The sequence below is a fragment of the Dicentrarchus labrax genome, unplaced genomic scaffold, assembly GCF_905237075.1.
Source record: "Dicentrarchus labrax unplaced genomic scaffold, dlabrax2021, whole genome shotgun sequence".
NCBI lineage: Eukaryota > Metazoa > Chordata > Actinopteri > Moronidae > Dicentrarchus > Dicentrarchus labrax.
Window position 1 is genome coordinate 27,515,320 of NW_026136715.1, and position 25,879 is coordinate 27,541,198.

Below are 25,879 nucleotides of genomic sequence, written 5' to 3' on the forward strand. Positions count from 1 at the left end.
TTTTCATCATGATGGATTATTCATAAAATTAGGCTATTATTGATGTATAATTCTTGCCATCACCATCAAAGTGTGCCGCCGCAATATCATAAACTTCATTCACATTAACTCAAAGATCAGAAAATAAATGAAGACTCACTTTGGTTTCGGCAGTCGTGGTGGGCATTCGTGTGTGATTGTCATATATAATTATAGGTTCCAGGTCAACGTCCAACCAAACAATTACCACAAAACTAAAGGAGCTTGAGAACACACCAACAGACGACACCCACAAGGATAAATAGCCACTGATGTTAACAGCATATTCTAAAATAAAATAGGAGAGAACAGGGCTGGTTCTCAAATTCATTAGATCTGGCTCTCTAGACGATGCTGTTTAAAATGTTGGTACTTAAATATTCAGTACCCCTCTCTCCCTAACCCCAACTGGTCGAGACAGATGACCACCGACCCAGAGTTGAGGTGTGCTCAAGGTTTTTGCATCTAAAAGTGAAGTTCTTCCTTGTCACTGTCACCAAGTGCTTGCTCATGGTGGGAATTGTTGGGTCTCTGTAAATCACTGAATAAGTAGTACAGTCTGTACCTGCTGTATTTGTAAAAGTGTCCTGAGTTACTTTTCATTATGATATTATCATTAGGGGTTATACAAATAAATTAAGTTGAAAAAAATCTCTGTATTGGCCGGTATTGGCCTTGATGGCAGAGGCCTATCAGCCAATAAGATGGCATTGTCTGATATCAGTGGCCGATGTTTATCTGTTGAGTTGTATCAATTTAGTGCTGGTTAAATGTTGTGTTGGTAATTTCCAACTTGCATACTGAAGAAATAATCACCTCAGCTTTCCAGCACTTGCACTAATTGCATGCAAATGCCACAGCAGGGACAGTGAACAGCTGTTCAGCTCTGAGTCTCACATCTTGGATGAGAAGACACACAGACTGAGCTGCAACAGGCCAGAGGTGCTTGTCTTTCTAGATTTATTTGTTGCCATTGCATTGAAGCACAAAAAAGTGATATCTGCCAAATTGCTATTTTAAACATCTGTATCAGTCCGTAATTCCCCAATCAGTGCATTCCTGCTATTACTGGTTCTGTGTATTGTTCTTTCTATTGTTACATCACGATAAATAATGACTTTTCTTGTGTATGTTGTCTGATGCAGGAGATGTTAGGTTGTTGCATTTCGTTGAAATTAAACTTTCATTGTTTTTCAAACTGTTTTCATTCATTTTTAAGATTTCCTCCTTTTTAATTCGATTAGAATAACATTTTAGTAAGAGACAACTAACCCCACAATGGGGATGACGTCTTTGACAGTCCATTTCTTTTCACCACAATGAGTTTATGATCTCTCCATTCCTACCTGACCCTTCAGGCTACCCTTACACATTAAAAAAGGGAATCAATGAAAGGAAAAAGTGTGACAACCGACCCCGCACTCCCCTAAAAATGATACCAATTATTCAATATTCTTCTCAGCATCCTACAGTGACTGTTATTGTCATTATTTGGATTTATTCCTGGTTGAGTTTTACATTGGTCGGTATACAGGAGTGCAGTGTCACTGTGACCTAGCTTGATCTCAAGAGCCCTGCTGAAACGGTAACAAGACGACCCCTACACACTGACCCGTAACACCGCCACACATCATTCCACAGGTGTGTCCCCTTTCATCACAGCCAGCCGGCTAACCACCGCCTGCTTGTTGCCTTGGGCTAGCTACTTACCCGCTGTAGTGTGCTTTCATTTTCACCAACTCCGAATCCAAGTCCATTATGGTTCCGTTTGACGCTAGCATATGCATGGTACAGTTTGGTGGACCTCCCAACTAGCAGCCCAACGTTAACTGGACGGGCCCAAACTAGCCGTACTTCCCGCTCCCGTCGGAAGACAAAGGTTTACATTACACGGACAAGAGTAACGTTTGGTCCGACACTTTTAAACAAAACTTGTCGAGCTACTTTGAAGTTTCTTTCGTTTAGTCGACATTAGAGCCTTCTCTGGCGGAGGAGTTGTCAAAGTGGCCCGACTAACATGATTATTTCCGGCTTTACATGTCAAAATAAAATATACTGACAAAAGTATGCTGGAATGGGATTCAGGATTAGGGTCACGCTTTTATTTTGAATCTGAAAGCTCGTGACTTCCTGATCTCTTCCTGGCTAACTTGACCCAGTTTCTTATGGCTCACTATGGTTACCGCAATCCAAATTCACCTGTCCCATTATTCCTAACGGAGCGTGTTGAGCGCCCCAACAAAAAGTCTATAATATTAATGTGAGGAATTAAAGACAGTATGGTCGTCGAGGTAGAGTTTATAACGAACTTACTGACTGTTTTCCCTCTACAGTATCTTCACACAGGTGGTGTGTCTACTCACTAATAAATACTTAATAACCTTCTTCACGGTATATTTTATCTCTCCTGTCCTTATATATTCCAGTATAAAAGGAGGTCTGTTTTCCCTGAAATAATTAGTTCATAATGTAAACATAATTTAGTATAAATGTTTTTGAACACAGTGTTTAACATTTAGTAAAAGCATTCATGGAAAACAAATCATGTGAGCTGGAAGAGATGGATCACAAGCAGACCCATGAAGGAGAACTCCAACAGGCTCACAGAATGAACACATTTCATGGATACAAGGTGGATGACGCCTCTACTACTATGATGCGGTTGTCAGGCGCCCCCTGCTGGTTGATTAATTAACAACTTCATGGAAACATTAATGACTCATTGTCAATATAATGGTACTTTTAATGCCACATAGACAATCATAGTACAACGCATTGATATAGATAGAGATATAGATATAGATAAACATTTTCCCTCTGCGTTCAACCCATCCTGTGCTAGGAGCAGAGGCTCTGACCCCTCTGACCCCCTCTCTGTCCCACTCTGTGTACCAACCAGTGCTTCTATAAAGGAACACAGATATAGAGCCCCAGGCTGATGTGTGTCAGTTAGAGATAAGTTATCAAATGGAATTAGAAACATGAATGATGTCAAATAATAACATTCTTCAACAAGACAGGGCTTCAATAACTGGATATGGTCAGATATAAGAATGGTGTTAATCCTGATGCATCGATACATAAGCAACCTTACTGTTGTAGCTGCTGATTGTGAGATAATTAACGGGGTAGCAAAGACAAAAAAATAACTAATTTGGGTGTCATTTCTCTAAACATAATTATAGTAAATAGATTTGTGGTGGGTATGTAGCCTATGCGTTTGCTCTGGCTCGCCACCATTTTGCAAAATATGGTTGAAGATGAAGCTGAAAGAGATTTTGAGGAGATTCCTAGAAACCCAATGGTGGAAATAAAACAATTTATGGATTTCTGAAGCACCTTTAGAGTTCAAATATCTTCATTTAGGTGCTTTTCCAAGCAAATATTGATATACGTGACTGTATGTGCCTTTACAGGTGGCAGAAATATATGCTGATTTTATTCACAAACAATCACATATATCAAAATGAAGATATCATGACTCAAAAGATGTAATTCTAAATAAATACATTTGTTTAAGATGTGGCCATACAATAATTTCATTATGTTAACACGTTATTTTCTCAAAATTCATTCATGTGTTACATTTGACAGTATTTGACACCAAACAGTGGTGGCCAGGCATTTTTATGGTCCCCTCCAGTGTCACAGTGCTTATGAGGCTTTGTTCAATTTACAGGACTGCACTAAAAATGCTTTTTGGGTATGATACATTGATACATGTACATTGCTCAGATTGGATATTTGGTCTTTGCCCAATACATTTTGATTGCAAAAACAACGCAGGATCCATTGGGATGGCATATTTCATTTTTTTAAATCTCCACTTTTATGTCTTGCCAGATCCCTGCAGGACGGTGCATAAGATATGTGAATAATCCACAGTCATTGCACATTTCCTCCAACACTGACAGTGAACCTTCATCAAATATATCAGACAGAAAGCTATCAAACACAACACACACACACACACACACACACACACATATAAATATATTCTGCAATTTATTTTGTTTTATGATAGTTAGTGATTTTATAAATTATACATAGGCTACATGAGGTTTACATTATACATTGACTATATATATTATACATATATATTATATACATTACATTAAATATAATAAAAATATGATTGTATAAAATGATTACAGGTAATGAGTGTCAGAAACCTCGGACAGATCCTTCGGCTCTAGGTGGGTGGTCGTCTGTCTCGACCAGTTGGGGTGAGAGAGAGAGAAAGACAAGAGAGAGAGAGAGAGAGAGAGAGAGAGAGAGAGAGAGAGAGACAGAGAAAGAGAGAGAGAGAGAGACAGATAGACAGACAGACAAACAGACAGACAACAACAGTAGCAACAACTACACTAATAGTAGTGACTGATGATGATGAACATGAAGAAGACGATGACGACGGCGACAACAACGATGGGGGACAACAAGCAGTGATTATAGTAATAACAGTAACTGTAGCTATAAAAATACTTTATAATAATAATAACACTAATATCAGTGATATTAGCAATGGCAGTCAAGCAGGACCATGGCAGGAGGCTCCACCAGGATCCATGAGAACCTGCGAGACGAGAAAGCACAAGAACTCCGGGGAAGAAGTGAAGTTAGTAACATGCATTAATGGGACATGAATGAGTGCAGAAAGAGAGAGGAAGAGAGGAGCTCAGTGCACCATGGGAAATCCCCCAATAGTCTAAGCCTATAGGCCTATAGATGTGAGACTACTTTGTTTTGTCCTTGTGGAACTATCCCAGGTCTCTGTGCACCTTTTCATAGAGGTAGACTATCCCTTGATCCAGCAGGTTATTTGGTCTGCCCCCTGATGCTGAAATGTAAAGGTCGTCCGCCCTGATGGTCATATTATCGTCATAAAACAGATATGAGTAAAGGTGCCCTCTACTGGCGGTATGGCTGTGGCAGATGGCGGAGGACAGGCTGTAGAGCTGTGTCTGCTCTCCACTCACAGGGAGTTCTACAAACTTAGACGGAGTGATGGGGTCTCTGAGTACTGATCCATCAGGGGATGCTCGAGATAAGTGGAGTGTTACAATATCAGGGCTATTACACAAGATTTCTGTCTCTACGTCGGAACCACATGCCGCACATTGCAGTCCTTGTGTTGGACTGAAAGCCTGCAGGTTAAGAAGCGAGAAGGTGGTGGCGTGCGCACTGGGTTGTGGTAAAAAAAGAACACTACCCAGGGTGGAGGTGGTACAGGTAGTGGATCTACACTCTCCACACCTTTCCTTCTCTATTAACTGGGTCGTTGTTTGCACCCCACATGCGTCGAACCAGAGCAATAAGTCAGCCAGTACATCCAGCGGATCGTTCGTCTGGTACAGACGTAACGCTGGCTGAGCCGCGCTGAGTTCTACCAGAGCACTGTGCACTTCTGTTGGTGGGAACAGCCTTCCTGGGGTTTTCAGGGCTGTTAAAAACAGCCCCGCAAACGTTGGTGTGGCTGACAGCGTTATTAAGGCCTCCGAGGGTTGGTGCGTTAATTTCTCCCGCACAACCCTCAGGTGAAGCGCAGCTTGCACCGTTGCGTTCATCCAGCAATTACTGAAGCCATTTGGAAACTTACAAATGGTCTTACAACGACTGGCGACAACATCTGTCCCCAGTTTGTGCTCTGCGTCGTTGTCACCGAGCCCTTTAACGCATGGCACCGTGGCACCGACCTCTCCAACAGCAGTGTGTGAAACCGCTGCGCTCTCTGAGGCAGCAGCTGGGACTCTGGGCTTGCTCTCTGATTCTGAACCTGTCTCATCAAAGCTCTGCACCTGTTCTTCGTGTCCTTCATCGTGGCCTGGTTGGAAGTATGACTCGAAGAGTCTCCGGGCAGCTTTAGTAACGAGCGTACCCACAACGACACCGAGTGTGAGTATCATGATGCGGGAAATGTCCGTTGTGTGTGCTGGATGTTCCCTTTATACACTGAAGACAGCCGACAGTGACGTATCAGAGGCAAGAATTATTGCCTACTACTCGTTATCAAAGGGCTGTCCTTTATACGTCATCACTGCGTCATAATATAACGCTCTAGAATGGCATTCAACTTTTTTTTATTACAGTGGTGGAGAGTAACTAAGTACATTTACTCAAGTACAGCGTTGAGTATTTCCATTTTATTCTACTTTTTGCTGATGCAGCGATCCTGAGCCTTCTCCACAAGGACATGGACCCTTCTGTGTTCCATAATGAGATAGCCCCCTTTATTAAGTGGTGTGACACCAACCATCTCATTCTAAATGTCACAAAACACAGGAGATGGTCTTTGACCCGAGGCAAGTGACTGACCATAAGCCAGTGGTCATCAAAAACCAGAAAAAGTGTCCTCGTATGAATATTTAGGTGTCCATATAGACAACCTTCTTTGCTGGAAAACACACATTGATCACCTGTGTAATCGACTGCAGCAGAGACTGTACTTTCTAAGGCGACTGCGTCTGTACGGTGTGAGCAGCCAGATCATGCTGATGTTCTACAGGGCGATCCTAGAGAGCATCATTAGATATGGATTCACTGCATGGTTTGGCAACTTCACAGTGCAGCTGAAAAGCAGGCTGGCCAGCACGCACAAAATAGCTATGAGGATAATAGGGAGGAAAGAATAGGGGCAGGGGTCTCCAAAGCTTGGCTTTCCTTTAAATTTCTCCAAAACTAAAGTGTTATAGCTGGCTACTCTTTTTGTGCAGAAAAAGATAAACATGGACACTAACAAAATCAATTGATTTAAACATGGAATTGATTTGATAACTAGACATTCTCAGTCTGTGGTGAACCAATTTGTTTCCCTCATCTCAAGCAAAATGAATCAAATTCTGTGTTAAACAGCGACGGTTGCAGATGATATTAGCTGATATAATTCACCAGGCCTGGATTCCTGTGCTGTGATTTGTCTGAAAGTATGATGTTATACTCTTGGCTATCCTTCATGATATTTATATCACAGTGCCATCATGCAGTCGTATGAGCCATCGCTCCCTCTGCCAAGGAGTGTTTTTTTGAGGGTTTATTTAAAAACATTTTTCCTGATGTGACCCACGTGAATCATGCTGATCTGTAAACAGAATATTTTATGGTCGTGCTAGCTACAATTGTTTAAATCTAGTTCCCAGGTGAAGTTCTAAACAAGTTTGTCTTAGTTTGACACATGTCCTAAAATCTGTCTGATTCTTGTAACTGTAGTTAGTGCCTGAGACAGCAGCCCCCCAAACCTCCCACTGCTCTCTGTACAGTCAGTGCTCTGCAGCAGCGCCACCTGCAGGCAGTGAGTCAGCAGCACTTCTTGTGAAAATGTGAAGTGAGTTTTGGAAAATAAAGACTTCACATGGCTTTGATAATCAAATGTGAATATGTTTTTGTCTTTCACTTTACTGCTAACCAGCAAATACTCCTCATAGATGTGTTATAATGCAGCTGCTAATAGCCTTATACAGTACTGTCACTTTATGTAAAGCTCACAGTCATGCTATAGCGTATTATTGATTCCATTTCAGAAACATAGAAACTATAATCTGTTAAGATACGTTGGAGACGTTTTCTCTGTCTTTATAACTGGCTGAACTTATGGTAGTTATAATGTGCTGTGCAGCCCAGGACTCAGCTTCTTCTTTCAAACAAGTCCCTCCTCCCCTACTCAGTCCTTTTGGCCAGAAACAATGACTCGTGATTACTCTTTGGGTCCATATTGTTCTCTCTCTTCAACGTAAGGACTCTGTAAAAGAAGGAAATGGTTTTAAAAGCATCTTTAAGCAATGTTCCATTCAAATACCTTTTTTACTGCAGAAGGTGACATTGGCCCGTAATCAGTTTTATTTGGTTGTGAGTTGTTGTGAGAAAAAAGTGCCTCGTTGCTAGTGTCTTGTTATATTATTGCATTGCAGGAACATTTGGATGGAGCATTGTTAAAGGGTTAGGGAGGGTTACAACCTCCTCAATCCCTTTCCTTTTGTCATTTTTGTATATTTATTACAGCGGACTAAACTGAACTTTGGGACATTCACAAATCATTCATCCATTCATGACTTATTCCTAGTAACACCAGTGGTCTTAACAGAAAAAGTCATGATTTGATCTCTCAAAAGTGGGCTGCAGAGGACTGTTAGCCTCCATCCACACCTCAATTTACAACAATTAACAAACTATATAATATTTTTTATAAGTCAGTATGTCACCTGATTAGCAGAGGAGTGGACTTGGGCCTTACTGACATACTCGGGTCATAAATTTGATGTCGACTTGCAACTCGACTTGGACTTTGACACCAATGAGTGTGCTTACAGTCACGTTACAGTCATTCATTCCCAGCAAGCTGGCACTTAATTCCCCAGATCCACTTGTTGCTGTTTGAACCAATCTGACAGCATCCAATCAGGTTGCAGGAGATAACCATGAAGAACTAATGTTACGCTACTTAGTGCCAGTTGGAAAAAGTGAAAATAATTTTGTATCGCTGATTCTGTTAAAATGTCATTACGTTAAGATTGCATTATGACTTGTTTAAGACCAGAAACTCAAAGTTTAAGATTTGGGACTTGAGACACTGCAAAACAATGGCTTAGTCCCACCTCTGCTGATCAGCAGTTGAAACCAAAGGCCAGAAACTAGTGTCATGACCCATGACCCAAGACCCTCAGGAAGACCTTTCCTTCTGTTAGTGAATCTTTATAACTACTGCACATTAACACAGGGGAGCAGAAAATGACACTTAAAGCAAACAAAGAGTCCGCAGTAATGCCAGAGGCAGCAGCAGTACTACTGATACAGCAATATTTCAGTAGTACCAGTCGAGGCAGTAGGTTTACTTGGAGTGATTTCATCTAAGAGCTTTAGGAGAGTCTGCTTGCAATATTCCACCTACAGTTCATGTCAGTCTAATGACTGCAAAGATCTGAAATGTTTTCTACTGTGAGCATATTGTTGTTTACAGTATCTTAATCTTTACATCTTTATATTTACTAATGAGCAAGTAAACTCTAGTAATCAAGTAAACAACTCTCCGAAAGGGCGTATGAAGTGCAATAACTAATTTCTGCCACTAGACGTCAGCAGTGTTGGACAAATGTTTGATGTTACTAAAAGCACATCAGTGGTTAAAGAAGCATTTGTTTGACTTTCCTTTTTAAAAGTAGCAATACAACAAAGTTAACAGTACATACATCCCGTATACTCAAGTACAGGTACAAAAGTATCAGCAACATAGCACTCAGTATGCAGAAAAGTGAGTGGAATTCAGTAGACAGTTCTCCTGTCATTCATACAGATTATTCTGTCTAACTTAATAGTAGTGTGACTATCGGGTGAAAATACTTTGAAGATTTCTCTAGTGTGCTTTTGTGGTTTTTTCCCATCATACCTTGGCTAACTTGTTTTTCTCCTGTGCCTCAGGACCCCAGTGCCAGCATCTCCACCCAGCCATTCTCCCCACTCCCCGTCATCTTCAGCCCCACTAACCCCGTTCATCTATCCATTTATTATTCAATAAGCCATTTTACTAAACTGTTCCCTCTGTGACTACATCTGGGTCCACTTTAAAACAAACCTAACACTGCCTCTCTTTTTACCATATGCTGCTTTTGTCCTTCACCTGCACCTTCATGAGGTTCTACATTCACAGTGTCTTTACTTTTGGTCAAAGAAACCATTTGTCCCATCATGTTGCAGTTCAGAACACATTGTATCCGTCCTGTGTTCAGATCCAACTGTGTGACCACCAGAGAAGATCAATAAAGTCTACATGTATAGTTACAAGAAGGACACAGACAGCACTTCTCTAGAGGGTGTGTCCAGTTTGTAAAACAGTGCGGGACATTCTGGACACTGCAAAGACAATGTCCCAGCATCCAATGGGATTATAACTGGAACTTATAACATTTACTCTGCAGTGTTCAAACACTGACTGCATTTCTTCTTCTTTTTTTTTGTAACAAATTTTATTGGTTTTCAACAGAAAGTTATACATGTAGTACACAGTACATACAGGAGCCTCTCTCCATATTGTTCTGCATACACACACATTGTCCATTAGTGTAGCCATAGTCACAACAGCACCAATATTCTACAAAAGTAAGCAGTGATACATCAAGTGGAGTTGAAATATTTTAAAAAATGACAGTATTTAAGAACCACAGTACAAGAGAAGACACTTATGGATTTATCCCAGGTGGGCGTGGCCATTTTAGGGAAAACTGGCCCCTTATCACTAGCCCAGTAAAATCCTCAGGTAGGTAGTTAAGCAGAGGAGCCCACATTTCATTGAAAGACCTCTGGTTACCCTTTGCAACTGCACTAAGTCTTTCATGGGGGAGGACCCTGAATATTTCCCTATACCATAATGTGACAGTAGGTGTTTATCATTGATCCAATTCATTACAATACATTTTCTGACCAATAATAGCAATTTATCGCATAGTTTGAACTTTAAATGGGTTAGAGTCACCTCCCTTGAGGGGAGGCCGAGAATGAAAAGGCCTGGGTCCCTCTTAACTTTTGCATGAATGATGCCACTCAGTTCCTGTGAAATGTACCCCAAAATCTTTTTATCAATTTACATTGCCAGAAGAAATGATAATATGTTCCAATCTCTCTATTACACTTGTTACACAAAGGTGAAACCTGATGGTCCATTTTATTTAGTATGTAAGGAGTTATGTGTAGACGGTGTAATATTTTATACTGTCTCTCTCAATCTATTACATGTAAAGGTGGATTTAAATACTTCAATGGTGCCAGTCATCCTCAATATACTCCGTGTCGAGATCTTTCTCCCCTGACTGCATTTCTACATATGAGCTGTCTCGTCCTGAGGAGAGAAATATATTTAGTTTAAACAGCAACATCTTTATATTTATATATATTCTATTTGTAAAGACAGAGGTTAGCTCAGTCAGACAGTGCTCAGTCAATCAACATTTATATGAAGAATACACTGCTGTCTTACCTGCTGCTGTGGACTTCTGTCTGAAACCATCACTGATCATACCTTGTGAAATATTGATACATGAGTGAGTAATTAGAAGAAAACTGTTCCTCAAACAGTGGGTACGGAAAGTATTCAGACCCCTTTAAATTTTTCACTCTTTGTTTCATTGTAGCCATTTGCTAAAATCAAAAAAGTTCATTTTATTTCTCATTAATGTACACTCAGCACCCCATCTTGACAGGAAAAAAAACAGAAATGTAGAAATATTTGCAAATTTATTAAAAAAGACAAACTGAAATATCACATGGTCATAAGTATTCAGACCCTTTGCTGTGACACTCATATTTAACTCACATGCTGTCCATTTCTTCTGATCCTCCTTGAGATGGTTCTGCTCCTTCATTGGAGTCTAGCTGTGTTTAATTAAACTGATTGGACTTGATTAGGAAAGGCACACACCTGTCTATATAAGACCTTACAGCTCACAGTGCATGTCAGAGCAAATGAGAATCATGAGGTCGAAGGAACTGCCCAAGGAGCTCAGAGACAGAATTGTGGCAAGGCACAGATCTGGCCAAGGTTACAAAAGAATTTCTGCAGCACTCAAGGTTCCTAAGAGCACAGTGGCCTCCATAATCCTTAAATGGAAGAAGTTTGGGACGACCAGAACTCTTCCTAGACCTGGCCGTCCAGCCAAACTGAGCAATCGTGGGAGAAGAGCCTTGGTGAGAGAGGTAAAGAAGAACCCAAAGATCACTGTGGCTGAGCTCCAGAGATGCAGTAGGGAGATGGGAGAAAGTTCCACAAAGTCAACTATCACTGCAGCCCTGCACCAGTCGGGGCTTTATGGCAGAGTGGCCCGACGGAAGCCTCTCCTCAGTGCAAGACATATGAAAGCCTGCATAGAGTTTGCCAAAAAACACATGAAGGACTCCCAGACTATGAGAAAGAAGATTCTCTGGTCTAATGAGACCAAGATTGAACTTTTTGGCGTTAATTCTAAGCAGTATGTGTGGAGAAAACCAGGCACTGCTCATCACCTGCCCAATACAATCCCAACAGTGAAACATGGTGGTGGCAGCATCAGGCTATGGGGATGTTTTTCAGCTGCAGGGACAGGACGACTGGTTGCAACTGAAGGAAAGATGAATGCGGCCAAGCACAGATGTCCTGGAAGAAAACCTCTTCCAGAGTGCTCAGGACCTCAGACTGGGCCGAAGGTTCACCTTCCAACAAGACAATAACCCTAAGCACACAGCTAAAATAACAAAGGAGTGGCTTCGGAACAACTCTGTGACCATTCTTGACTGGCCCAGCCAGAGCCCTGACCTAAACCCAATTGAGCATCTCTGGAGAGATCTGAAAATGGCTGTCCACCAACGTTCACCATCCAACCTGACAGAACTGGAGAGGATCTGCAAGGAAGAATGGCAGAGGATCCCCAAATCCAGGTGTGAAAAACTTGTTGCATCATTCCCAAGAAGACTCATGGCTGTAGTAGCTCAAAAGGGTGCTTCTACTCAATACTGAGCAAAGGGTCTGAATACTTATGACCATGTGATATTTCAGTTTCTTTTTTAATAAATTTGCAAAAATTTCTACATTGTTTTTTTTCTGTCAAGATGGGGTGCTGAGTGTACATTAATGAGAAATAAAATGAACTTTTTTGATTTTAGCAAATGGCTGCAATGAGAGTGAAAAAATGTAAAGGGGTCTGAATACTTTCCGTACCCACTGTACAGTAAAATACTCAGTAATAACAGTAAAGAGAGTATAAAACATACTGGATTGGCAGTGTCTCTTTCTGTAAAAAAACAAACAACAATGAAAAACATTGTCAACAACTTAATGATGTGACAGACAATATCATTATCTATCAAAAACATTTTTTATGGTCTACATTTAAAATCATACCTCTGTTTAAACATCCTTTCTTCAACCTGAAACGGTAAAATAAAAATGCAGCTGTTCCAATTAAGAAATTAAGAAAATTCCCCGAAACAATGCCAGCCACCATTCCTGTCCAACTTTGTTCACATTGAGCATCAGTTGAAACAGTTCCTGCTTTTATCAGAAGATTCATTGATTCACATCTGGAATGACAGAGGGAGATTTTTTACAGGAACATTAGTAGGATCCAATGAATTCACTGCTGTTGGAAGAATCCAGCTGTCTGATGTGAAGCTTCACTTACTGTGTGTGTGGCCGACAGGATGGAAATGTTCCATCTGAATATGTTCCAGCACTGCAGTCAGAGCACTCAGTGTCTGTTAATGCTGTTCCTGTACAGACACAACCCAGTTCAACAGAGACATTATGAAGGGATCAAAGTGTTGACCTATATGACATCAGTACATTTCATCTGACCTGTCTCATTTCAATGACATGAAAACAGTGGGGGAAAAAATTCCCGAATAATTTTCCACAATGTTTTATACTTCAGGAACAATGAATGGCATTCTCTGAGGTATAAGGAGACGTTCTAGTGCAGCTCTTCTCTCTTTGATTCAGTGTAAAGGAAGAAAGACAACAGATTCATCAACAAATTGAACACTAAAATGATCCAAATGTCATATGCTTCAGTGCTTTATGCAAATATTTAAGCAATGACATTCAGCCCAATATGTTAACTACATCATCAAGGAATGAGGCTCTTTTAGCACTTTTTACCTTTTGGCCAATGTACTCTTGTATTATAGAGAGAATCCTCAAATGAAACAAATTATTCAGACAGAAAGAGCAAGATTCTTTGGCTCAGCTCATCAGACTGGCAAAATGTAAAACAAGTTTTCTAGACCTAGCCTCAGATCTGACCTCCTGACCTGAACTGCACCGGTTCAACAGAATGTGGCCTTTCAAGACAAAGTAGGGTCTGGAGAGGAAAACTGCAGATATGAGACCTCACACATTCTATGGTTGAGCTTGGTTCATTACTGACTTCAGAAATAGTAGAATGATAAAATAAATTCTTAGATAATGGTTGCTTAGTGGAAGTTTCGTGGAGTTGATGACAAGACGATGCTTCAGTTTGTACTTTGTGAAGCTCAGTGTGGTCGTCGCAATCTTGGCAGTCTTGACTCCACTGTCTACCGGTTAACCCAAGAATGGGCAGAGACATGGAGCTGAGGCGGGCCGAATGAAGGCTGGTTACTGAAAACAGCCCCCTGTGAGGCACCCACCTCTCATTTAAAGGTCTCATCACACTGCATCATCATCTATCGGCAGATTGTTCAGTCAGCTACTTTGGTAGCAGCTCTCAAACTGTTTTAAAGTGAGCTATTCAGCATTATAGAAAGGCATGCAGACTGTTTTCATAGTACATTAATATGATACTGTATATAGTGTAGTCCCATGACAGGTCTTATGGTAAAACCACGTTGTGGAAATGTGTGGTTTTGTCATGGTTATGACGTTGTAGTATAAAGAAAATGGAAGTTGACACTGTGGCTGAGGGGCTCAAATTACGTTGTAACTGTCTGCAAGATGGCTAGCTACCGTTAGACTCCATGGAAATAACGTTAACCTGGTAGAGTTGGCACGCCGTGTACCAAGGCTGAGTCCTTGCTGCAGTAAGCAAGGGTTCGAATCCGACCTGTGGCCCTTTGCTCTGTGTCATCCCCTCTCTCTCTTCCCTTTCCTGTCTATGTTGAGCTGTCCTTTCATTAAAGGAAAAAAGCCCCAATAATATACATATATTTAAAAAAAAAAGACATTACAAATTGTGTGGTCAGTTATAATTAACTAATGAGTGTAAAACTGCCACCATAGGAACAGTGGTTACATAACCTTTGAAACAAGCCACAACTTAACGGTGTGCATGCATAGATGTGCTACAGTACTGAAGGTTATCATACTGCTACTGCAAGAGATTCTTACCTTACTGCACGCAGGCAGTCAAAAAACTGACCTATCAGAGACACTTTGCCTTTTATGGAACTAAGACAACTTTGACACATTCCCAGAGACTCTGTGCTCACAGATCCAGCTTTATGAGGAAACTGTAAGGTCCCTTTCCCTGAACCTGGGTGTTCTCATAGAAAACTTAAAGTATACCTACAATCTTAAAGTCAGCACAAGTAAACCCACCGTATTGTCTGATGTATTGTCCTGGTCGACAGAGTGTGTGTCTCTGTACTGACATACAGCCGTCCTCTGCAGAGTCAAAACAGTAGAATCCCTCCAGTGGTTCACAAACTGTATCTGATGTTGTTGTACATGACGTCTTTATCTTCAAACCAGAACCTGTCAACACATACACAGGTTACACATGGAGAGCAGGGGTGGAAGTAACACATGACAACTACTCATGTTACTGTAATTAAGTTATTTTTTGGTTGAGTCTAAGTGTGTCACTGTACTCTTACTAAAGTATGCATTACTCTATTGCTACTCTTCAAATAATAATTAGCTACTGAGTAGGCTTACCATTTATATCTAAACCTTTCTTCTGCATTTCTGTAGCCCATACACAAGGGACAGACAAAAGGTGGAAGTGCCACAGAACACTGCCTGCTTCTTTTCGGCCCTCATGTTAAGCAACTGGGCTGTTAACGGAAAGCCAAAAGGGTCACAACGTGTCATATTTCAAACTCAATTTGTTTAGAAAATGCTATAAAACGTAACACACACACACAAACTGCCAGAACACCGCTTTTACAACATTTTTACATACGTTCCTCCTGTTTTGTATCGTCAGTAAGTACATTCATTGTTCGGACTGTGAGGAACAGAGCTCAAATGTAAACACATGGGTCTAAGTCCTGAAATAAAGTGAAAAACCGGAAAAAAACTAACGCAAATTAACACCAGGCATTACGAATAACATGAATTTTATGGCAACATAAATGGAGCGAATATGTGAAATTCATTACTCATCAGTTATTGTGCTGGGTTTAGCTTCCTCACTACTTGTGTAAGCAGTCCTGTGGTGCTATCAGTTACTTTGCAACTAAAGTTTTAAAAATATTGCCAGAAATGTACCTGCATCACAGCGTGTACAGGGATCACACAGTGTCTGTCCTGTAGGCTGATTCATGAAGGTTCCCTCAGTGCAGGGCAGACAGGAAGTACTCCTGAACTCTGTGCAATGTGATTTAACTCGACTTCCTGTTGAAACAAAATCCATATATACACATTGGCAGCATGGCAGTTGTAATATTAATATTAACACAAAATAAATGCAATGCACCTCAAATATTTGACCCTGCTATGAGCTGTTCCTTAACCAAACTAACAATTGGCTTAGAATTTACATTAGCACTATGTTCCCCACTTTGTATGGGACCGGGGAACCCTAACCCTAACCCTAACCTTAGCGGGGGAACATAGGACCTGGGGAACATAGGGATGACCCCGTCCGGCGGCAGGTGAAGCCTGACACTCATTTGTCCTCTTTTTGAGAAAATAACTAAAAAGGTCGCCTTTTGACATATTACCTCGTTAGTTTAATACTTATTGGCTAAAAATGTGTGTCAAAATAAGTATTTCATTGGTCACATTTGCGTGTCGTGACCTATCAACACATGGCTAATTTTACCACCAGGCTGTCAATCAAGCTCTCAGCGACAGAGAACATAACATGAGCTAACGTCGGTTGTTGCACTGAAATTCTGAAAATGCTCATACACATATGTATAGGCAAAGTCTAGGCAAAGCCTATACATCTGAAACAGAAGGTGCTGTATTTTGTTTACCCTTTATCTATCCAGATAAAACATTAAGAACAGTTTCTGTGTGATGGTTATTAGACCTATGTAATCTAATTTGGAAGGGCACGTTGTCATGAGCTGTATCTTGTATATTTATTATTAGCTATGTGGTATGTGTACGCACCTTTATGTAATCTGGTGGAAAAACATTAAAACCATATCAAACAAATATCTGCTTGCGTGTCCCCATGTATGCAAAGTGTCCTCCTTTCTGATGTGAAGGAAATGGCCACCCTACCAGTGGGGCATCACAATAAAGTTAGGCATAATGTGTTAATTCCACAAAGGAGATATGTTATGTTGTTACCTAACAGTTTTGGTGAAAAAAGCCTGCATATATCGGTATCGGGTGATATCGGTATCGGAAATTGAGAGTTGGACAATATCGGAATATCGGATATCGGCAGAAAAGCCAATATCGAGCATCCCTAACATATAACCAACAAAAGTTGTGTTTGGTGGTTGATAATACAGTCATGTGAAAAAATTAGGATACCCCATTAAATATTTAGTTATTCATTAAGAAATGTTCACATATCGATGTCTAATCTTGTTTTTATTTATCTCTGGAAAAGAAAGTGATCTAATTGCAGGTAAACAGCAAAAAAATAACATTGTTTTACTCATTAAATAAAAGACATCAACATAAATGCATATTCTAACTGAGGAAAAAGTAAAGACACCCTACCCCCCTAATACCTAGTGTACACGCTTCTTGTAACCCTCTACCAGTCTCTGACATCGGTCTGAGGAAAGTTTGCCCCACTCCTCAATGCAGAATGCTTTAACCTGTGTGATGTTTGAGGGGTTTCTTGCATGTACAGCCTGTTTCAAGTCACCCCACAGCATCTCAATGGGATTAAGATCTGGGCTTTGACTGGGCCATTCCAGGACTCTCCATTTCTTAGTTTTCAGCCAGTCCTTGGTGGATTTACTGGTATGTTTAGGGTCACTGTCATGTTGCAAGGTCCAGTTCCGCTTCAGCTTTAATTTCCTTACAGATGGTCTCACATGTTGCTCAAGCACCCTCTGATACACTGTAGAATTCATGATGGATTCTATGATGGTGAGCTGGCCAGGTCCTGCTGCAGCAAAGCATCCCCAAACCATGACACTTCCACCTCCATGCTTCACAGTTGGTATGAGGATCTTTTCCTGGAACGCTGTATTTGTTAGGCGCCAAACATGTCCTCTGTTCTGGTGTCCAAATAATTAAATTTTAGACTCATCTGTCCAAAGAACATTATTCCAGAATTCCTGTTCCTTGTCTCTGTCTCTCTGGCAAACTTCAGTCTGGCCTTAATGTTTCTCTTGGAGAGTAAAGGTTTCCTCCTTGCACACCTCCCGTGAAAATTAAACATGTGCAGTCTCTTTCTGATTGTAGAGGCATGCACTTTCACATCAACAGTCGCCAGAGCCTGCTGTAGACTTCTTTTAGCATCTTGCGGTCTGCTCTCGGGGTGAACTTGCTTGGACAGCCAGACCTGGCATGTTGGCAGTTGTTTTGAATGTCCTCCACTTGTACACTATTTTCCGGTCAGTGGAATGGTTGATTTCAAACTCTTTTGAGATCTTTTTAAATCCCTTACCAGACTCATAAGCTGCAACAATCTTCTTTCTGAAGGCCTCAGACAGGTCTTTCTCACCATGGTGTTCACTCTCACGTCAACAGTCAGGAGCACACCAAACTGAATGTCTGAGGTTTGAATAGGGCAAACCTCCTTCAAAATGCTGAGTAACAATGTTCTAATCATGTGCACCTGATGTGATACACCTGTGTGTGATTTCAGCCATTTTAAGTGGGAAAAAATGTGGGGGTGTCCTAATTTATTCCTCACCAGAAATTGCATTTTTATTTTATTAAATTTTACAGAAAGTTTTAAAAAGTATTTTCTACAGTTTTACTTGTTTAGTTATATTACTTGAATCTCAGTATTGTTAAAATTGATATTAAATATCCATATGTCTAAATATGTTAAAAAACACACGTTTTCATAGGGTGTCCTAATTTTTTCACATGACTGTATTCACTCTTTTTAGCTCTCTTTTGGTCTCAACCTGCTCCTTAAAATAAATATCTGTCTCTTTAGCTGTTAAAGGTCCAGTCCGTAGGATTTAGTGCCATCTAGCGGTGTATTTGCAATATTTAGTTCAATATTCAACTGGATCTTACCAGGTGGACACTTAGGACAGCATTCATTGTCTATCTGATACTCAAATTGACGACATCTGAATGTGTGTCCTCCGAAGATATTCATCACAAGAATCTGTGAAGAGTAAGAAAGAGATTTTAGTTTAACCTTTGCAGGTGAGTTATAGCAGGAAGTCACATGATAATGAGGTCACATTTGTGTCACTGGAGCCATAAGAATAAAGTCAGTGTGTGGACTGACACATAAAATACAGAGTTGAAATCTCAACAACATTCCTGTGATGTTGCTTCACCTCAGGAGCTGATTCCTGTATATTGAATATATTTTCACACCCCAACACAACACCCACCCACCCACATCATCCTACCACTGGAAAACACCTTCCTAGCTACTTTCCAACCAGGACTATATCTGAAAACTGCTCCATCTGAACCTTTAGCTCATCTACTCTCTTCTCCTACAGAGATTAAAGCCAGGACAGCTGCTCATCCCTCAGTAGAGCTGATGAAGACTCTGATGAAGACCAATCTGATGTATGAATTGCTGCAAAGCAAATAAAAGCTGACTGTAATAACAAATGATTTTACCAGCAATGGTGCAGCTGTCAAAGGTTTTCTTCCAAACGTCATTTTCTACTGCTGGATCACAGTTTTCATGGACTGAAGACGTCATCTCACTGAGAGTAAAATCCAACAGGAGGACACCATCTGGAAACTGAAAGAACACATATTCATGTAGAGATCACAGATTAGAGATTACTGCTAAACAAATTAACTTGGCACCATTAATGTAAGATCACACACACATACACACTTCGATTTGTCCTTGAACACAACCACACACATAGAGAGGAATTGTTATTGTTGCTGGTACTTTTCTATGATGTAGTTGTGGCGCAATTGGCATGTGCTGATAGGTACAGAGGAGAGAGAGAGAGAGAGAGAGAGAGAGAGAGAGAGAGAGAGAGAGAGAGATTTCTTTTTGGCATCAGGTCATTCTTTTGGGTTTGTCTCCCCAGTGTTGCCGTAGAGCCCTTGCTATAACAAAGTACACAATGTTGTTGCTGTAACTGGATGTGATGCTGCTGTTGCTGCTGTGGGAGGTATTGATGAATGTAATGCATGTGTTAGCCCACCCACCCAAAATCCCCACCAGCCCTCACTGGAAGTATTAGTCTTAAAGATACAGGATGTGTCATGATTCAGCTATGAGTTCCACCACACAGACATTTCCCCTCTAAACATCTCAGATGTTTTCACTGAAATATCTGTACAATGGCCAAAGATACAGAACTGCAACCTCTATGGACCAACAGCTCGCGAGAACTCCGCACTTTCTACCCAACGAACTACTTTGCTTCCGGTGTTCTTTCCTGTTGCTGGTCGCCTTCCTCGTGTTTTTGTTAGGAAAGTTTCAGCGGTGCCATAACACACACACACACACACACACACACACACACACACACACACACACACACACACACACACACACACAAGGCTTCAACAGTGTTAAACGTGGAATGTGTGAACATCTTAAATAGCATAAAAATAACGACTCCTCACCTCTTCCACACAGCCGCTGCTCAGGAACTGCGTTACACAGCTCCAACTTTCAAAATAAAAGTAGCAACACTTCGTTAATAACCAACAGGCTACGGCTCTATGGTAACCCTCTGTGCTAATGTCTCCTGTTGGGTAGGTAGGAACTAATTGAACTCTTAGTGAAGGGGACATGAAACAGCGACTTAAATGTTACACATATAAATAAACAGTTAAAAGTTGTATAAATGATAATGACAATAATTCTGGTGTGTAATAGTAAACTTAATGAATATGCTGTGGATTTATTCCTACATCCTCAGGTGGTCCATGTAAATGAGAAGACGTATGTGACATATTATGGCTATGTCACTTTTTATTTTGGTTGAATATGCCAGAATTCATTTAGTAGATTTTTACTATTTCAGGCAACTTAAACCTGGTAAATGTCCACGTTTGGCCATTTCCTTGTATTCATAGACTTATTACAGATGTTTATTTAAGACCTTAAAGTTCATGACAAGATGGAACCGTTTAACACAGCAGAGAACAGGGTCTCAGCTGGAGTCCAGCTGGCTGATGTTGCTGTGAGGAGGCAGGTGTCTGTTTGAGAATATTGCTTCTGTTTATTATGACTGTATAGTTTGTGTTAATACACATTGGCAGCGTTGTATTATGTGCAGGAATGCCAATAAACACTTGAATTAAATGGTGTTATAGTGTGTGTGGATGTAAGACACTATGTTGCTTCTAAATGTGTAACCACACTGAAACACTGCGTTCATGCTGTATCCTTGAATGAAAGGAATGATTTTTTTGCAAGTTGTGGAACGTTTTAACTTGCCTTGAACATAATGCCCCCCAACAACAGCTCAATGCCCCCCTTTCAAAACTATTGCTTCTAGTGTCCCCTGACCTTCTCTGAACGCCCCCATTGAAAAAAGCTAATCTCTGGCTTTAATGGAGTTTACAGAAGAAATAACCAGTTGTATACATAATAAGGACGACATGGGAGTATTGATAGCTTTTGTTCAAATTATTTTACAAAGCAAAGATTCCTCAATAAAATGGAAAGGTATGGCATCAGAGGGCTTGTGCTGATCTGGCTGAACATAGTGAGGCGTCAGCAATTTGAGCAGATAGGTGACAAAGTGAGGAGGTGATCCTATAGGGAACTGATGGAATTTAAGACAAATATTGTACAAAGCAATAAATAAGTTACTTTTTGGCAAAATAAATAAAAACAATTCTAGCACAGAGAACAGCAGATACCTTAAGAGAGAAATTTAATTGGATTGATTTTAATATAAACAGTATGAGACGATAAAAAGATGTAGAAAGATCATATTTTTTGAAGGTACAGAAATAAATGGACTTCACTTATAAAGTCCCTTTCTAGTCTTCCAACCACTCAGAGTGCTTTGCACTTCATGTCATATTTCTCCACTAACACACATTCATGCACTGATGGCAGAGGTTGCCATGCAAGCTTATCAGAAACAGAAACTAATAGGCTAACAGTACAGAGAGTGTAAAACACACCGGATTGGGAGTGTCTGCATTTTTTTCTTTTTCTGTAACTAAATAATGTTTCAGGTCTTTATTAGGCCAGTGTGTTCCCGCTTCACAGACCAGAGGGGAGTGTGCATGTCGTGTCGATTAGGAATGACAAGAATTTCTCAAGTACACTCCCAGTCTGCGTGGAGGCTTCACACAGTGTACAGTGTAATGGTAAATGGACCTGTACTTGTATAGCGCCTTTCTAGTCTTCCGACCACTCAAAGCGCTTTTACACTACGTGCCACATTCACCCTTTCACACACATTCACTCAGTGATGGCAAAGTCCATCGAACAGTAACTAACATTCATACACATTCACACGCCGATGCACGGCATCAGGAGCGATTTGGGTTCAGCATCTTGCTCAAGGATACTTCGACATGTGGCACCAGGGGGGATCGAACCCACAACCTTCCGATTTAGGAACGACCTGCTCTGCCTCTGAGCCACAGCCGCCCCCAGTGTACAGTGTACAAATTCAACACAGATCTGATGTCTGCACAGAGCCTTTGTGTACACCCTCTGATGACGAAATGTATGTCACCCAGACGCTCACGTACATATAAAGTATAATTCCTGCTTCACAATATTGTCAACCTTTATGCTAAAAACATGGTACACAAAACAAAGCTTAGGTCATGTGTCTTCAACCTTTATATACCTTAAAACAGTGTTATTCAACTGGCGGTCCACCAGAATGGCCACTGGTGAAAATATTCCATTTATGTTTACAGTATTACTGACTGGGCATCTGTGGCAAAATACCCAGAGAAAGGCAGTATTAAGTTACTGCTAATGCAAACCGAACATTTTCTTACATCTGCAGCTTCAAATGAAAATAACTGAAATGGCTAAACATACATTTCTGAAAAAAATTTCTCAGATTTGGACTTAAACTTCTTAAGTAGGGTGTGCTTACGTTCAGTTCTTAAAACATACTGAGCATTAAAAATACATTGATTACGCAGGTTCTAAGAAGCTTATTTATACATTGTGCAGCTCTGATCTATCTCAAATTATCTTAATCTGCCTTACAATCAGTGATTTCCTTTATATAATGCTAATGAGGGGTTAGTCAGGAATAGCCATGGTTACTTCATTATTTCTGAAGACGTCGTCTCACTGAGATTTGGGAGGAAGAGAGATGTAAAATCCAAAAGGATTACACCATCTGAAAACTGAAAGAACACATAGGCCTATCCATGTAGAGATCACAGTGACTGCTGAGCTAACACTTTAATTTCAGCTTTCTGCAGTGACCAGAGAGAGAAACCTGGTTAACACAGCTAGATTGGTTCTGTAGAACATGTAGACATTTCCTTTCTAAACTCCTCAGAGAGTTTCACTGAAATACCTGTACAGTGCCCAGAGATACAGATAGATGAAGATAAAAATAGAACTGCCAACTGCTCTGGTTGGCCTGCCTTTATGGACACTTGGCATCAACATGAAGGATCACACCAACAGATTGCCATGAACACCACTAACTGTGGCAGTGTCAGAAAGGTAAAAACAGGTCCTCGAAATCAACCATTAAGGTCCTTATGAACAAAGAAATCATTGAACTCAAACCATGATCTTTTTTTTTAAACCTAACTAAACCTCATCATATTGTTACGTCATATCAAATGATTCCATCCTGTCCACATGGGTGTCAGACATTGGTGTCAGTCAGAAAATGCTTGGTAGACAGTGTTGGTTTGTCTTTCTTCTGTCCCTGGCTGAAATCAGGTGTGATCAAATGTTCTCCATGTATCCTGTAATCTGGAGAAACCAAAAATCAATTATCTGGAGTCCAGGTCAAATGAGTATTTAGACATTATTATTGTTTATGACTAGATATCACGTTACAGTTACAATTAAAAGAATAGCTTTTCAGAGCTTTTATTCTGAAGGCGTACATAGCAGAGCCCTCGTGGTGCGGTCTGACTGAATTCCTGTAATTCAGGTCCTGCTTTCCTTTCCTGTAGCTTGTACATAGCCTACTTGTTGCCCCCCCTTGCACTTTGTTCCTCAGTCATATCATGTGGATCGTTCATGAAACAATTCCAGCAGCACTTATTCAGTTACTCAGAAACAGCCCAGACACGCCAGCACCTAATGATAACATATTAATACTGGCACTGTTGATTTCTTTTTAGACATAATACATTTCTGAGGCACTTTGATAAATACTACATACTCTGATTTATAATGACTAGAACTCTTAATCTCAGAAAGTATGAAAAACCTCCAGAATATAAAGAAATACTGCAGTGTGATACGATATCTGTCACCTGTATAGAAACAACAGAGCAGATGTTTTATACCTGTGATATAATCCAAAGCCTATAGAGAACCTTACACGACAGGCTTATTTCCAAATCCATATAGATTAATAATAATAATAATAATAATAATAATAATAATAGAAATATACTATTATTTTCCTCCTGACATTTTCAAATTGGAGTAATTTTATAGTTAATAATATAAATATAAGGAAAGATTACAATCATAAATGTTGATTCACCAAATCAACTCCAATGTGACATCTAAAATAAGGAAGATCAGAAATGGCTAAAGATGATCATTACTTAATTCCTCTTATATCACAGTGCTGATTCAATTTAATTAAGCAGTAGGAGGTGTGATCTGTGCTGGAAAAAGGAAAATTGTTTTGATGGTACAAAGTCAGTTTGTAATTGTACCTGCTTCTATATAAACATACATCAGACATCAGCTGACCGCTCCCACTTCTTCCCTGCTACTGACTGCAGCCACTTTTACTTCCTGACTGTTTGGAGGGCTTCCTGAAACAAATGTTCACATTCAGAGCAGTTAGTCAAAGCAAGGTGACTTTATTTGTACAGCAAATACATTAGAAAGTATAAAAGCACAATACAAAGTTAAGTATAATTAAAAAGGTTCCACACAAGAAAACATTAAAGGAACATTACTACAGTGTAAAAGCATATCATATCAGTGATCTTCCTTTATAAAAGTAGCAATACAAAGATGTAAATGCAGTCCAAATACAAATCCTGTATTAAAATGTTACTAAAGAAACAGTACAAAAGCATCAGTGCAACAGCATTTGAACATTGTTTACAATTTCCACATAATGACCAACTTAACACCCATTCTGTTTATTTGCATCTGGCAATTCTAAAGCATAAACCCCTCTGCCAAATGTTAAATATTTATTGAAGTGCAATTTTTGTTAACATTTTGTTTATTTTAAAGGGGGGTTTATTGGTTTTATTTATCAAGGATATTTTGATATTTTTGTCACATCCTAATTCCAATGTCTGAATATTTGTAAGAATTAAAGGTTCATTGCTATTTGAAACAGTGTACTTTGCATTTTTGTGCCAATCATTGTATCAGAGACAAAAATGGTCTTAAAATGACACAATTATTTCTGGGACAATATATCGTCCAGTAGTACAAAGTAGTGAGCTTAAAGCTCAGTGAAATTAGAAACATTGGAACAAGATGGTGAAATTAGCTTGACATTAGTAAAAATTAACGGCATTGCAACAGATGTGACAACAAAGTCACATTAGGCTACTAAACCTAATGAAATAAGTCCAGATGAGCTTTTGGAAAAGTGAAACATGATGGAAGTCTGGTTGGGAGCTGTGTGGCAGAGAACTACTTTCAGTTGTCTGTGCTCACTCATTTTGAATGTTCAGTTCGTAAATGATAGTACAGCGGACATCTTGTGATGTTCCCAATGTAAACAATTATTTTCTCTCACAATGACCTACAGTGGCTGTATTCAGTTGTTATGTTTTAACCCACACTAATGGAATGGCTCAGATGGTGGATGGATCACCACGCATGTGAATGTAGTGCATGATAAAGACTGTCTCTGAACATGAGGCTTGATGTTACTATACTGCTTTTTTTCTTTTTTGTTTCATTTTGTGTTTCCACTCTTCCGCTCATGTTGCCACTGAGGAATTCTAATATTTTTC

At 40.0% G+C, this 25,879-nt stretch overlaps 4 protein-coding genes across 6 annotated transcripts in view; 1 reads left to right on the plus strand and 3 right to left on the minus strand.

Annotated features, from left to right (window-relative positions):
* Positions 1 to 2,020, minus strand: part of prkcz (protein kinase C, zeta) — a 130,416-nt gene extending 128,396 nt beyond the window's left edge. For both annotated transcript variants that reach the window (XM_051426380.1, XM_051426379.1), the window contains exon 1: positions 1,729 to 2,020. In XM_051426380.1, coding sequence (XP_051282340.1) covers positions 1,729 to 1,805 — 77 coding nt within the window. In that variant the 5' untranslated portion in view covers positions 1,806 to 2,020. The remainder of the gene's footprint in view (positions 1 to 1,728) is intronic.
* The window catches only part of LOC127378006 (tumor necrosis factor receptor superfamily member 14-like), a 229,190-nt gene that overhangs the window by 104,080 nt on the left and 99,231 nt on the right, over positions 1 to 25,879 (plus strand). The window lies entirely within an intron of this gene.
* The window catches only part of LOC127378012 (tumor necrosis factor receptor superfamily member 14), a 50,853-nt gene continuing 34,913 nt past the window's right edge, over positions 9,940 to 25,879 (minus strand). Inside the window, exons 1-10 of one of the 2 annotated variants that reach the window (XM_051426457.1) lie at positions 20,381 to 20,481; positions 19,406 to 19,532; positions 18,839 to 18,932; positions 15,938 to 16,063; positions 15,044 to 15,199; positions 13,152 to 13,239; positions 12,872 to 13,050; positions 12,742 to 12,761; positions 10,976 to 11,017; positions 9,940 to 10,837 (exon numbers count right to left, since the gene is read on the minus strand). In XM_051426457.1, coding sequence (XP_051282417.1) covers positions 11,012 to 11,017; positions 12,742 to 12,761; positions 12,872 to 13,050; positions 13,152 to 13,239; positions 15,044 to 15,199; positions 15,938 to 16,063; positions 18,839 to 18,932; positions 19,406 to 19,447 — 711 coding nt within the window. In that variant the 5' untranslated portion in view covers positions 19,448 to 19,532; positions 20,381 to 20,481 and the 3' untranslated portion in view covers positions 9,940 to 10,837; positions 10,976 to 11,011. Of the gene's footprint in view, positions 10,838 to 10,975; positions 11,018 to 12,741; positions 12,762 to 12,871; positions 13,051 to 13,151; positions 13,240 to 15,043; positions 15,200 to 15,937; positions 16,064 to 18,838; positions 18,933 to 19,405; positions 19,533 to 20,380; positions 20,482 to 25,879 lie in introns of those variants that run through there. The other variant, XM_051426456.1, reaches the window with a different exon arrangement.
* LOC127378013 (tumor necrosis factor receptor superfamily member 14-like) overlaps positions 21,626 to 25,879 on the minus strand; it is a 52,688-nt gene continuing 48,434 nt past the window's right edge. The window contains 2 exon segments of the mRNA XM_051426458.1: positions 21,626 to 23,681; positions 24,608 to 24,709. Coding sequence (XP_051282418.1) covers positions 24,636 to 24,709 — 74 coding nt within the window. The 3' untranslated portion in view covers positions 21,626 to 23,681; positions 24,608 to 24,635.